Genomic DNA, 14,842 nt, shown 5'->3' with positions numbered 1-14,842 from the left:
AGTAATTTATCTTGAATTTCTTACTGTGGCTGAAAAACCTTCCTTCACTCCTCATTTCTAACAGCTAAGAGCATGCACATGAAGAATTCCTCATGTTCACCTTGCCATGCTGGCATAACTTTGTCACATTGTTGGGTTTTTAGTGAGAAATCTAATGCTTGACAAAGACAGCAGATTAAAATCCCAATAAATGAGACCATGAGTAGTAGTAGCACGTCTCATAACACAATAGCATCCTCAGCTCTTGACAGATTTTGTTACAGCACTAAGAAAGGACCTGCAGCTTTCAGTGATTTCAAACTTTGGCTCTTCTGACAAAGAGAACAACCACAGATATAACTGATCCTATTTTCTAGTCACGGTTGGTATGCAGTTTGTTGGAATCCAGCACAACACCAAAACCTCTCTCACAAAAACTAGAAACCATTCAACCAACTGCATAAAGTTTGCATTATTTGATTTAAACTACATACATGCATTCATCATCATTTCACAAACTCTTATTTCTTCTTTTCATATAACTACTTTTAACTAAGCAAATGTTGATCATTAATCAATTTTTCTAAAATTTCCTTGCAGAAAAGCAGTCTGGATGAGAACCAGGTTTAATGATTAAAATGAAGGTTAAAGTATACATGTGAAAGTACAACCATTCCCCAACAAACTGTTTCGGTGGAACAGGTGATTGGATCTTGATCTAGTTTCTTGCACAGCACAATCGGTTGATAAAACTGCTCCTAAAAATGCTTCATGGGAAATAATTTAATATTCAACTGACATTAAATGAAAGCCTTCATACTAAAGCATTGCAATGTGATTTGATGCTTGGGGGAAAGAAAAAATTAGAGAAAATGGAAATTGATCAAGCTGATATTAAGTGAGTTTAATGGCTTCTGCTGCTTACATCTGTTTCTGTTCAGCAACAGCAATAGATTTTTACTCTTGGTAAAGGACAATTTAAATGCAAGACCACACAACCAAATGATAAAATTATCTGCAGATATTTACCAAATCTGTGCCCTAAGGCCTGGATTTTTTTAGCAAGAATAAAACTCATTATAATAGGCCAAGATGACCAAGAAAAACAAACCAATAATTAATTTGGAAATTATTCACAGCCAAATCCCTTGAATTTGTTATCTGGCTTAGTTGAAGTAGTAGCCCAATACTACCATGCTAAGATATTGCATCCTGGATTTAAACACAAGTGCAGCAGTCTGACTGCATGAGGAACACAGGGATCAAAGAAGAAAAAAAACAGCAACTACCACCATTATTTATAAAAAACCTGTTTCCTCTGTAATACATCACAGTGTGCTATACAATAGATTTGCAGTTTTAAGCTACACAGGGTGCACAAATGTTGGACAATTGTGAAATGAAGATGATGCACTTACACTTGCTGTAGAACTACCAGCAGTTGGGTTTGTTTTGTTTTTGGTGGGGGGAGTGGGTTATATGTTCACCCTTCTGAATGGTATCAATTTTTAACTGCACTTAACTCCTGAAAACTATCTAGTTGATTTACACAAGAAAAACACCATGAGAGTTATAGCAGTTCACTGACACAAAAAAACCAAGTTGTCATACCTCTCTACCATCCCTTCCATCTTTAAGCATGGTCAGCTAAGCATTTTTCTGAAAGACATTTGGCCAAACAGGTCTCAAACACTCCTCCAGGGATGAGGATCCCTGAGCATGCACAAATAGACTGCCATGTGTCATTACAGCCACAGCTGAGGAAGTTTTCCAATGCCAAGACAAGCACACTGCTGCTTGCCCTACACAATATAGGTGTTGGAGGTGATACCCCTCCTCTTTGCTCTATCCAGGCATATCTTCACCTCTCAACATTTTTTTCAACTAAACAATACCACTTCTTTTTGTTTCCTGACCATTCTCTCTGTTTTCTCCTGAACTCCCTCCAGTTCCTCCAACTCTATTTTTTCTTAAAGCACAATGTTTAAATGAGCCATCATTCAATCAGTGGCTTAAGCAATAGAGAGAGAAATAGGAAAAATACTTTACACTAGGATTAGAGCTCTGTGCTACAAACATAATTTTATTTTTTGATACAGCAATGATTATTGCAGACTCATTTTTACTTTCAAATTCACCAAAAACCCTAGAATCTTTCTCAGAGTCATTAACTGCCCTACACAGAGAGGCAATATGTGGAAAGCTGAGCACTTTTCCCAGCTGAATCACTGTCTGGTTTCTTCTGATCACTTTCCAAAGCCCATTTTGAAATCTAATCTGTTCCTACAAATATTATCTGCAATCCTGTAGTCTTTCTCCACCTGTCGTTAGTGAATATATTAAGCAAAATCAGATACCTGGATAAATCTTTGCAGATTTACACAAAACAACCTCCCATTCTGATAGTGAAACACAAACAACTGGACTCTGACTAATTTTCTAGCAATTTCTGCACTCTACCTATAGTATATAGTGATGTATGGACAGGCTGGGGAATGAGATGCTGGAGAGCAGTGCCACAGAAAGGGCCCCGGGGATCCTGGTCTATGGCAAGATGAACATGAGCCAGCAGTGCCCTGGCAGCTGGGAGGGCCAACCCTGTCCTTGGGGGCATCAGGCACAGCATCACAGCCAGGCAAGGGAGGGGATTGTCCTGCTCCGCTCTGAGCTGGGGCAGCCTCACCTCCAGTGCTGGGGGCAGCTTTGGGTGCCACAATGTAAGACATTAAACTGTTAGAGAGTGTCCAAAGGAGGTAACAAGGATGATGAATGGCCTTAAGGAGAAGACATAGGAGGAGGGGGTGAGGTCACTTGGCTGTTCAGCCTGGACAAGACTGAGGACAGATCTCACTGCAGTTACAACTTCCTTGTGAGGGGAGCAGGAGGGGCAGACACTGATCTGTGCTCTGTGTGACCAGTGACAGGACCTGAGGGAATGGCCTGAAGCTGTGTCAGGGGAGGTTGAGGTTGGGTATTGGGTGAAGGTTCTTTATCCAGAGGGTGACTGGGCACTGGAACAGACTCCCCAGTGGTCACAGCACCAACCTGACAGAATTCAAGAAGTGTTTGGACAATGCTCTGAGGCACAAGGTAAGTCTTGGGCTCTCCTGTGCAGTCCAGGAACTGGACTTCAGTGATCCCAATGGGTCCCTTCCAACTCAGGATATTCTATGATACTATATTAATCATGAGTACATTCCACAAGTGCACTTATCTGAATAGCAAATTAAACAAGATCAAAATTTCCCTAAAATACATTTATACACTTATTTCTTTCAGCTTGATAATTTATTGACTCAAATGTAACTCAAACACTGTAACTAAACAAGAGCTTTTACTCTCTATTGAATATCATTATTCACTGTCAAAGAAGAAAGCAACATATTTCTTCCACTTGACATTAAAAAAAAAAATCCACATGGTCTTAGAAGTGATTTAAGGATAACGACCAAAGCTTCTTGAATTGACTTGCAACTAGAGGAATTTCACCTGGAAACATGTTTAAAAGACATGTTTAAAATTTCAGAGAAGGTATGTATGCATTCAAAAACCGGAGACGATTAGCAAGCAGTAGATGTTTCTTCCTGGGTTCTTAAAAATTCAAATCACCCCCTCATAAACTCACTAGGTGGCACTGCATACACATCAAGCTGCAACAACTTTTGCATGACCAGAAATTCGAGAATGGCTTAATAAAATACACCCTGAAGCACAGAATATGTGCACATATTTGTGGCCTCACATAATTAGTTCTTACAATAAAGTTATTGGAAACTTCTGTCTGAAGTGAGGATTATCTGTTTGTCAACACAATTTGCAGTCTCAAGAACTAAGTAACACAAGACCAAGTAAAAGCTCCTTTAAGTGTATGCCTGTTAAATTCAGTCATACATCTTTACACAGGAATCACGGTGTAATCATGAGGCAAATTACTCATACAAGTAAGAGCTATAAACAAGAACTATCTGAAGAATTGATTAATAAACTAATACACTAGGAACTCTATAACTGTGATAAGTATTTTAGAAATATTGCCTCATAAAGATGTCAGTTTATGGGCTGAAATCCATGCCCAGCTAGCATGACACTTAAAAATTGATTTATACACACAGTATCCAATATGAGGATTTTAATAAATCCTTTAAGTCATGTTTGAAGATGATACTTAATTAAGGTCATAGCAGGAGAATTATGAACTGTATATTAATCCCCATAAGAAATAAAAAAGAAAATTGAAATAAAGTCAAGTCCTTTGCTGGAGAGCTGTGAAACATTTCTGTTTGATTTGGGTTTCTACTCTCCAGTACATAATAATTGTAAAATGGCTGTTATATATGTCAAAAAAAAATTTATTTGCATAATTACACTAACCCACAGACAAAGATAATTCCTTAGCTATAAAGAAAGTTCAAAAACCAGAGGCAGTGTGGCACAGGTCTGAAGAAAGTCTACTGCTATTAGCAATGATGGGTGGTAGAATTCAGGCAATTCATTCTACCATATACATAGCAGAGGCAGAACCAGACTCTGATACACTGTTCAACTTCACAGGGAAGGAAGGAGCTGGCCATGCGAGGGGTGCTCACCTGCTGGACGGCAATCATCTGCAAAGCACAGTCACCATCAGAGCACTCCCAGCAAGGACTGCACTGAGTGGTAGTGCTTCCAAGCAATTTGAACACCCAGAAGGATGCTAAAACAACTCAACTGTCCACACAGGCACCATTCTGGCACCAGTTCTGAGTAATACTCGCATAAAGAAATGCGCTGGAATCTGCAATTGATGTGGCATCTTCTATTACAAGCAAATTCACTCAAGTAAATATCCTGAAGGCATTCAACCTCAACTATCTCAGCCAGAAGTAACTTAGTCCTTATGCTGTTTTCCAGCTGTAATAAAGCATGTAAACTTCAATTCAGAGAAAGAAAATAAGGCCATAAAGAAACTTTTTATATGGACAGATATTTTTACAAACTTGCTTTTGTGCCATGAAATTCTCCAAAGGAATTTTTTCTAAAGTAATATCCTCCTTTAAAGTTCAGTGTATCATCTATGTTTTGGAAAAAGAAAGGGACTGGCTCATCTGGAGCTTTTTCTCAAATTAAATGAATTTTCTTTCAGTTCTGATACAATTTTTGTGTAAAGAAAATTCTGCCTGTATTGAATATGGCACCAAAGAGTGATTTACTATGCACTCCTAATAATCCAGAAAAAAAGTGATTTGCAATGATATGGCAATTTTCTCAATATTAAGAAATAATTGCACAAAGTAGGTAGTGATCATTTACTGGTTTTCATTTTGAAAAATTAAGCATTGTTTTAGAATGAAATTATCTTATGTCCTAATTAGAAACTCACTATTTAATCCAGGCTAAATACAGGTAAGGATATTTCATATTGCAAATTCCTTTGAAATTAACACAAATCAAAATTTGCAAATGTGGATTAATTTAAACAAGCAAAAGTATAGCTATATGTATTTAAAGTAGAAACTGAAATGAAGTAGAGTTAGTGCTTGTGCTTCAGGTTTGGTCATAAATTCCCTTACAGAATATAGTCAGAATACACATCACTAAATATCAGAAAATCATTTGAAAGTAATTGTCTACTTGTTAATAGGATTCCTCCATACTTACACACTTCCCTCCCAAAACTTAATTCTCAAAAATATGTACACACACAAACTCCTACCTGGATAACAAGCAGATATTTTCCAAGCTAATGAACAAAAAGCCAATGCTAAATTGCAGGTGGTAGGGGAAGGATTTTGCCAAGTTGGCAAAATTCAGCACACAAATCCAACACCAAAATATTAAGCCACCAAAAAGGAGATACGGTTCTTTAACACATGGCCATAGATATTCAACAAATAGTTTGTCCAGGCTAATCAAAGGGTTCTAAACTTTTCAAATTTCATCTTAACGAACTAGCTCATTCCTGCTTTTGCTATGCACAATCTTTTTGTTCCCCTTTTAAAAAGACATTTAATAAAAATAAATAAAACCACATTCCCAGTGTTTGCTGGGCAATGGCTAATCTCACTTGGATGCATCCTCTAAATTAAATATTCAAGAGACAAGAGCTATCCAAATTAATTTCCAATGACTATTTCTTGTAAGAAGTAGGCTAATGCATTACCATTTAGTTACAAGACTGCAAACATGAGTTTGGCCCAAGGCCCACTAAAGTGAATGGAAAATCTCACACTAACTTCAAAGGACTTGGGATCAGTCCCTATAATAACTACATGAAGAACATTCCATTTTGGGTGATGCAGCTACATAGCAGTGGTTAATAAAGTCAATGTGTGCTTTTAGTGGTTGGAGCTTTTTTCAGGAAAGAGTTGTACTGGAATACTGGGAAGCAAACAGATTCATCTGCCTAATATGTTATTAAAAAAAAAAAACCCAAAAAAATAACCCAAAAAAACCCCAGAAGGTCATGTAGTACCCAGGCCCTCAGGCTATCAAAAGGTTGTGAGGAATCCCGTATTATGCCACACTAATCTAACAAGAAAAACCTCACCACAGTAAGAATTCTCTTTGTCTCAAGCCATAAAGTTAATTTTCCTGTAATCTTTCACAAAGCATTTAGAGATGAGCATGCTCAGCTGGCAGGCAGTCACTGCCACCAAAGCTGGCCAGAGCTCTGCATTTGGGATGGAGGCTGAACTTCTTGCAGGTTCCTGCCCCTGGCAGCAGCAGGGAGCTTTCCCCATGACAATGAATGCTGTCACCTACTAACGACAACCACAGATTGCATTCATAAAGGATGAACATGTTTCTTAAATTATGCTTCTCGGTGGAAGAGTTATTTAAAAATATATGCTATTTATTTGCTTAACCAAAGTCATTGAAAAAAAGAAGTGAGTTTTCTTTATTCTATGAAACTATCATATAACAAAAAATGCAAAACCTCGTTTCCATTTCTTATAGGAAATTTCTGTATGGACCTTCATCCACATCAAGTTACTTACAAGCTTGTACATCTTCAATTCTGTTTCCACTATTTAAAAAATGCAATTTTTACCATTTTTTCTGAATTCAAATGTTGCACAAAGAGCAAAGGAAATTGGCTAGTTGACTATTCAAGAACAAACTATTAAAACTGGATGTGTAAAACAGCAAAAAAAAGAGAAAAAATATTTCCTTCTCTAGTCACTTCTTGTTTTTTGCACCAATGAGAGACATAAAATTTCTGACAAATTGTGATTTTTAATTTGAGGGAACTGACTGAAGTACTAAACTACATTTCCTTCTTGATAGCCATTTGAAATAACTACAAATTCTAGTATCATTCTAATTGAAATTAACTGGACAGAAAAAGATGTAAGGTATTCTAACAATCAAAAAACAAAACAACAAATGTTGGACTCACTGCTCTTCGAATTATTACATCAGAAACTAATTGAATTTATAAATTTTAAGTGTATAATTTATTTTATGCCAACTAGAATCTACATCTGAAATTTACGTCATCTCACTATCAAGTTGCAGCTGACAATTAACATTAATTAAAAAAAAAAATATCAGGGAGCTAACTAGATGCAAAGAAAAAGCTATGTAGACAGTAAATCCAAGTTGTTTTCTGCTTCTTAAAGACAATTAATAATATGCTAAATCACAAGTTTAACCTTCCAGAGTCAGAGAAACAATAACATTACTGCCAAATCTTAAAAATCAAAAATAAAAAATAAAAAAAAAGACAAAGTATCTAAATGCAGAGAATATTTTTTCATTGTCCTCATTATTATATTAAAAATCATAGTTGTGAATGTACAGAATAGCAGCAATTTAATCCAGTATACTTACATTATTGCATTCTCCCAGGAAATACAGTGCAAATCCATCAGCTTTTGTAGCTGCCAAAGCAATAATAAAAGAAATAATTGTACTCACAGGGAAAAATCAAACTTATACAGCATCTGAGGTGAAATCATGGATTCAGTTCCATTTAAAACAAATATCTGCTATTCCAAAGGCTAAGGTCTTTTGCTGTGTCCCCTAAAACGTCCAAGGGTCTACAAAGTTAGAGGTACCACAGAGCTCTTACTTTCTTCATTGGAATTTACTGCATTATAAAAGATAATTAGAAACAACTTCTTTATACACCTATACTCCAAGGCACAATGTCTGTAAATGCAAATTAATTAATACAATAGAAGTAACATAAAAAAGTGTATTTACAATATAATCCATCAGATACCATCACAATTTTTATGAGCAAAATAAATGCCAATTGTAAATGTTAAGCTATAATTGTCCTTTCCTTAAGAGGGAAAATCATGGGAAAAATGAGGAGTAACAAACACTGCTATAAAAATGTGTTTCCAAACAAACTGTTTCTATTTTCTGCACCTAGCCCACTCACCAGAAAGTTTATACTTGTTTAGATTTCTGCCAGATTCAGATAGTGGTATGAAACAGGGTAGGCAAGTTACTTACACTCTCAAAAATTGAGAGTCAACCAACCACCATAACTTACCCTCAAAATCAGAACAGTATATAGAAGAAAATGTTTTTCACCCTGCTTTACATAACAGGCTTGGATCACATGTCTTTCCGAAAATTAATAAACATTCTAGCCAGTAAAAAGACATATCTGGTACCTATTGTTTTATGAATGAACTCAAGAACCCTTTAGTATATTTCAGGGGATTTTTTTTTTTACTTCTCTGCAATGAAATCAAATGGCTGTGTTAATTTTTTTTTTGACAAAAGGAAAATATTTCTACTGTGTAGTTACTTGCTTGTTGTCAACTGCACAGCACTGATAAGAGTCAAGGGCACAGCAATCTGCATTCAGATTTTAAATCACTCAGCTGCAGTACCTAAGCATATTGACCTACAAGGCAAATGAGTACTGTAAAGGAAATAATATACAAAAAATCCATCTGTCTGCTTTATAAAAGAAAAAAACCCATTATTGTAAAACATAAGCAGTCTACTGTCAAGTCTCACTTGCTGCACATTAACAAATTTGATTTGCTGCGAGTTGGACATCAATATCCAAATAACAGCTTAAGCAAAATCAGCAGAGAAAAGGATATTTTAAATCATCATATCTATAAACTAGAACTATTTCTCATCATCACAAAATGATGAAGTAGCTGGGACAGTAAAACCTTTCTCAAGAGCTGACAAATCAGCTGTGACATTTCCCATTGAAGCCTAAGTGCATCCACTCTGGCTGAAAAAAAAAAGCCAAATTACACTTATTTTGTTATTGAGTGTTTTGTTTGTTTTTAATTTTTAACTTTTGATCATATGTAGTATTTTCTCACCACAAAAGGTACTTACATGAGATAGAAAAAATTAGTTTAAAAACTGAGTTTAATTTGCTATCACACAAAAGATATGCTTCCTTCCAGTGACATTTCAATTGTTTCAAAAGGCATTTAAGTGTGCAGTGATATTACTAATAGGTTTTTTTTACTTTCACTATTGAAATTGCAACACCTTCATAATCAGAATAGTTGATCCTTTGATTCATTTAACATGAGACTCGAATATTGAAATTGGATATGCGACTCCCTCCAAAGATGAAATTCCCTTAAGTGCAGCTAGGGATTCACTGAGGGACGGAAGGTGAAGCAAGTTCACACTGAGAGAACATCCAATGGGAACACTGCTATCTCTCAATATCTGTCTTTATTAATTAAACCTCATAAAAAATGTGCTGTGCACTGATGCTGAGTAACAGCTCAACTATCTGATTCTCCTTCTTACCTATTTTAATGATGCTGCTCAGCTCATACAGAAGCAGTTGGTTGTCTCCTCCTGTATCCAGGCGCTGCTCTATGTAGCTGTTCAATTCGTACACTACACCTTGCATATTCGTATCCTGGTACTGGGGAAACAAAGGTGAGAACGTTTTAGAATAACTGAGATGCATTTTGCAGGCTTTAAAAATATAAATTCTTTAAAAATAATATGTTAAGATTTCAATACTAAGCCAAGCAGAACTGTCCTAATCCAGCTGCCTGAAGAACAAGGTCACTGCTAAGCAAGAGGCAGAACACTTCACTCTCTGTTCATTAGACATTTGCTCAAAGCACATTGAGAACATCACCGACAACTAATAACCACCTAAACTAAACCAGGGTCATGGATAATGTCTAAAGAAAATGAGAGAGATGACAATTATCAAGTAAGTAGACTCCAACTCCTTCCTTTTAAAGCTCCTAGTCCACCAAGAAAGAAAGCAAGCATCTGCCTTAGTTAGCATCTTTCACCTCAGATTTGTGTGCCAAATGACAGAACTCTGCCAAGCACCAGAGCTTTCAGGTGGTGGTAGTTCAGGAAGCTCAGCCTTTCAAACACAGAAGAAATTAACACCAACCAAGTCAAGGAAAAAAAAAAAAAAAAAAAAAAAAAAAAGCACAAGTCAAAATCACGCCAGCCACTGTGGCTTCATAGGCATTTGTTTCAACTGATGATGGCAGACACAAATCAAATCTGTTGGCAGATTACAAATCAGTTATGATATTGAGATGGGAGCCATGGGGTGCTGATTGCTGGTATGATGGAACAGCATGACATGGTTAAAATCTCTCAGGAAAGGAGATGCAGCCTCCCTTCAGGGGCCCAGCTGCATTTGTTTATCCATTTCCAAAGTTCTGAAGGGCTGATAGAAACAGCTCTAAATGTGTATGTGTAGCATGACAACATCACGAACAATAATTTCACAGAAAGCAATACTTGGCACTAAGTAAAGATTCATTAGCCTGCCCAAAACTGGTAATGTGGTAACTGAAGAAAGTAATATGGTCAATTACTTACTGAATGCCATGATGCAGTAAATTACATTGCTTAAACTAAAAATGAAGCTGGTGATATTTAGATAAATTAATGTTGCTTGAAAGACTAAGGCTTACTCTTCTGCTCATTCATACTTCAGAGCCAAGTTTAATATAGATCTGGGTTACATAAACTACTCTGGAAAATACCATAAATGCTCAGACAATCACAGTCTAGCCCACTACCACTCCAATGTTTTTGTACATATATGCAACTGCTCAAAATTTTTCTAGATCTTCTGTCTGTAAATGTGGGTAAACCTCTACATGTGGCACTTACTGATGGATTAAGCACATAACTTACACAACATATTTAATGATGTGAATTTTATTCCACTTCTTTTTTTCATGCATATAACACCCTGTGTCATGAATACAGAGCATGTAGATAGATAGATATAAAGGATGCATTTTGATACTTCATCTAAAAAAAACAAAAACAAAAAAAAAAAAGCACTCCACAAACAAATTCAAAGTGCTTGCTGGATAATATAAATTCCCATTTTGTTTAAATTCAGCAGATTTTAATCTTGACTTTAAAATGGCTCCTGCAATGACCTCCTCTTCATCTATTAATCTACTGCTCCACATGAACACATTTGAGCATTTGAGTCTAGGCTGTCCAAATATTCTCAATGTATAACAAACCTGACACTTCATAATTCTTTCTGTAAAATGATGTGATAGTTATACATTTTGACAGCGATGTAAGGTCACACTGCATAAATGCATAAACTACTGCAGGTCTTGAGTTTACAATACAGCATGCCATCACCAATATTAGCACCATATGGCAGCTGGCAAGCTTCCACTGCCTGCCCTCTGTTGTGTCCCACATTCACTCCTGTATGATTATTGTTCAAAGGGAGAAAACAATAGCATAGCTTCACGCAAGTGGAGCTTTTACACTTACAATCTGTAGCCATAAGTAGCTGCAAAGCAGGAAAATGGTGAACAAGAGTCTAAGTCTACATTATTCAGCCATGTTAACCCCAGTCTGCAAAAGTATGTGTAGCCACATATCCTAAAGCAACAACAGCTAATCAAGCACACATGCACAAAGCCTTTATCATGTGGAAAAATGCCTTCTCAGAGCTTGGAAATGAATACTGTGACGCACAGTCAGGATTTAAATCAAATCTTCAAAGGTTAAAGCTAATACGTTAAGGGAACGCATCATCAAAATGAGCCCATTGGCGTAACAGCCATGGCAGAATATCTGTTTTCCCTCTAATCAAGCAGCAGTTCAGCATGCATAGCAATTACACAATAGCTATGTGCCCTTTATCCTCACCTCTGCCACACGTGCTTGCAAATGTCTGGTAAGCAGGGCAAAGGATTGCCCATGTCACTGCAGGGACGGCAGCTCGAGTGCCACCATCGTCACAGGCTCGCCTGGGACTGACCCTCTGCGCAGCCACAACTGGCCAGAGGAACACTGCCTGGCCAGATTCACTATTAACTAACTCCCAGGTCAATCATCAACAAAGGTGTACTCCACCATGCTGTGAAATGGCTATAAAACCCATTCTCTATCTGGGTTCATCAGTTAATGTTTTAGATAACCAGCTTCTTCAAACCACCTAAATTAAACTGCCAATGGCAGCAAAAAAACCTGCAGATAATGAATTCAAGTAATTCTGTTCAACATTTTACACAAAAGAATGTCCTTAGGGACTGCATTTCACCCAAGGTTCTTCGGTCATCTTAAAACTGACAGCTCCTCTCTTCTCCATTAGCACACTGCAGAACACAGGCAGCTGCTGAACCCAAAACGACCAAAATCACCTCATAAACTTCCAGCCAACACAAGTTTTCTTTCCTATAAAACTATGGTCTTGGCAACAGGAGACATGAGGGAAAGAATTTCAAAATGAACTAAAGAACTCTCCAAATAAAAAAAAGAAAAACATTTGTTTGAAGTCTCTATAGTCTAAATTAGCTTAACATTTGATTGAGATGTCAGTGTAAAATATTTCACACAAGGTATTTTCATACTTGACCAGAAGTATAAAAAGACAGGTCTTAAGTACCTAAGGTCTCAATGCCATTGATACTTGCATTATAAAAATTATTTCCCAACAGCAACACTTCTGTACTTCTTAAAAAAAAAAAAAAAAAAAAAAAAGAACTGTTCTCACAAAATGAAGTAAATAAACTAAAATATTTGATGCCTTTTTCTGGATTAGATAAACTTTCCCTTCTGTTGGGTAGCATCATGAAAAATCCCATATGCACACTTTCCATCCTGATTTAAGAGATTTGCTCTATATATTTTTCCAGTTGCATCCATAACTTATCTTCTGGAAAGATAATCAATACGCAATTACTTATATATTTCCTAAAGAAATACTATACGTCCTTTAAGAATTTTGGCACTATTACTTTATTTGCCCACACACTAAGTAGCTTTTTAAACTGAAGAATATTCTTCTAGGTTTCCTTTTTTTTTTTCTTCTTCTTTCTCACAAAGGAATGCATAACCAGAAAGCAACATGTTGGTGAACTAAATCCAATCCCTTGAAGGCAAAGGCAACCTTGTAAGAGACATTTGGTTAAAAAGTGTTAAAATATTCATTCTATGTGTCACTACACTCTATCACAATGAATTCAGACATCCAGTGTAGGAACAAAGAAGGCCAGACCTGTAACTATCACAATAGTCAACTATTTATTTAAATGAAAAAAATTACTTTATTTTAGTTATAGTGATGTTATTGCACTTTTGAAGAGCAGGAGGCATAAAGAGAGAAATGGCCATGGGGGAGAGGAAAAAAAAATAAAAAATAATAACAAAGAAGTTTATGTAGTGAGATAGGTTCTGTGCATGTTTGCCATGTATGATTATGTGTACTGCTACCTTTTCTAGACCTTGTCTTTCAATGGCTGCAATATTTGGCATTGTTTATCTGTACTGATGGCTAGTTCCCACTTTGCATGGAAACTGGTGTTTGTTAGTTTGGGGCATAGACAACCTTGAGAAAACCACATTCTAATAAGACTGAAAACATATAAACTGCACATGAGAAGAAACAAAAATATGAATTTGGACTTGATTTAAAATAAAAACCTAAAAAACACAAACCATCCCCCCCAAACTTCAAAAGGCTAATCATATGGGTTGTTTCAAAGTGGAAATGCTGAGCCAAAGAATGTGAAATCCTCAAACTGAAGAAAGTGGTAAGCAAACTTACAGTGCAGAGATGGCTTTCAGAGGAGCAATGGACTTGGAAAGGAAACTCAAAAAAACATCAGGAGAGGTAACTGGGTTTGGCTGGAGTAACCAGTTTTCTTTAAACTTGGACACTGGAAAGCAAGCAACTATAAAGAGCAGTCTTAGCCGAGGTGATTAATTTTAATGTCTGTACATAGCCTGAGAGAAAACTGCTCCTACACGCATTTGTCTGACGTCTGTTCCTCTTGTTTTGACTAGAGAGAACATGGGTTAGAACTTGCACAGTAAATAAAGTTTAGCATTGCAGCACCATACGCAGGTAGCAATCAATGTTTTCTTCCCTCAAACACCTTCATGACAAAAGCAAAGAAGGGAAAATACAAGATGACGTTTGGCAGCACAGGCCCTATTATGATGCAAACCAGCTCTCTTACTCTGCACAGAAAGGAATCACTAGTTTGGAAGGCACACATTTCTCAGCCCAAGTAGCTGATTTCCAAGGCTCAGAGTGGTGAACCACTTTGCTAGAAGAGTCTCCTTGCCCTATAGCCCCCACTCACTGACACCCATTCTGACCTTCCCATCAGCTCCTTCCCTGTTACCAAATGGTAACAATAAAATAAATAGCTTCACAACTGGAAAAACATCATGAAAAGTAAAGGCTTTGCTTAGGGGAAAAGAACATTATGATTACATAGAAGTAACCATACAATCTGTTATTAACTGTAAGGCTCATAAAACTTCATGAATATCTCAATTATATCACCTCTCCAAGTTATATAATAAAACAGCATAATGAGCTTCAGTATAACTTGACAAGGCTGAATACTGCTCCTCTTTTTAAAAAGCTTTTTATAAAATGACATTCCCTCCTAATACTTGACTTGCA

At 36.6% G+C, this 14,842-nt stretch overlaps 1 protein-coding gene across 7 annotated transcripts in view; it reads right to left on the bottom strand.

The window, feature by feature from the left end:
• Positions 1–14,842, bottom strand: part of PDE10A (phosphodiesterase 10A) — a 336,966-nt gene that overhangs the window by 44,775 nt on the left and 277,349 nt on the right. For all 7 annotated transcript variants that reach the window (XM_079297641.1, XM_079297640.1, XM_079297642.1 and 4 more), the window contains 2 exons: positions 9,709–9,829; positions 7,792–7,841 (listed from right to left, as the gene is read on the bottom strand). In XM_079297641.1, coding sequence (XP_079153767.1) covers positions 7,792–7,841; positions 9,709–9,829 — 171 coding nt within the window. The remainder of the gene's footprint in view (positions 1–7,791; positions 7,842–9,708; positions 9,830–14,842) is intronic.

Source organism: Erithacus rubecula, assembly GCF_903797595.1.
Source record: "Erithacus rubecula genome assembly, chromosome: 2".
Classification (NCBI taxonomy): Eukaryota; Metazoa; Chordata; class Aves; order Passeriformes; family Muscicapidae; genus Erithacus; species Erithacus rubecula.
Note: the sequence above shows the minus strand (reverse complement) of the source record. Positions and strands in the feature narration are given on the sequence as shown.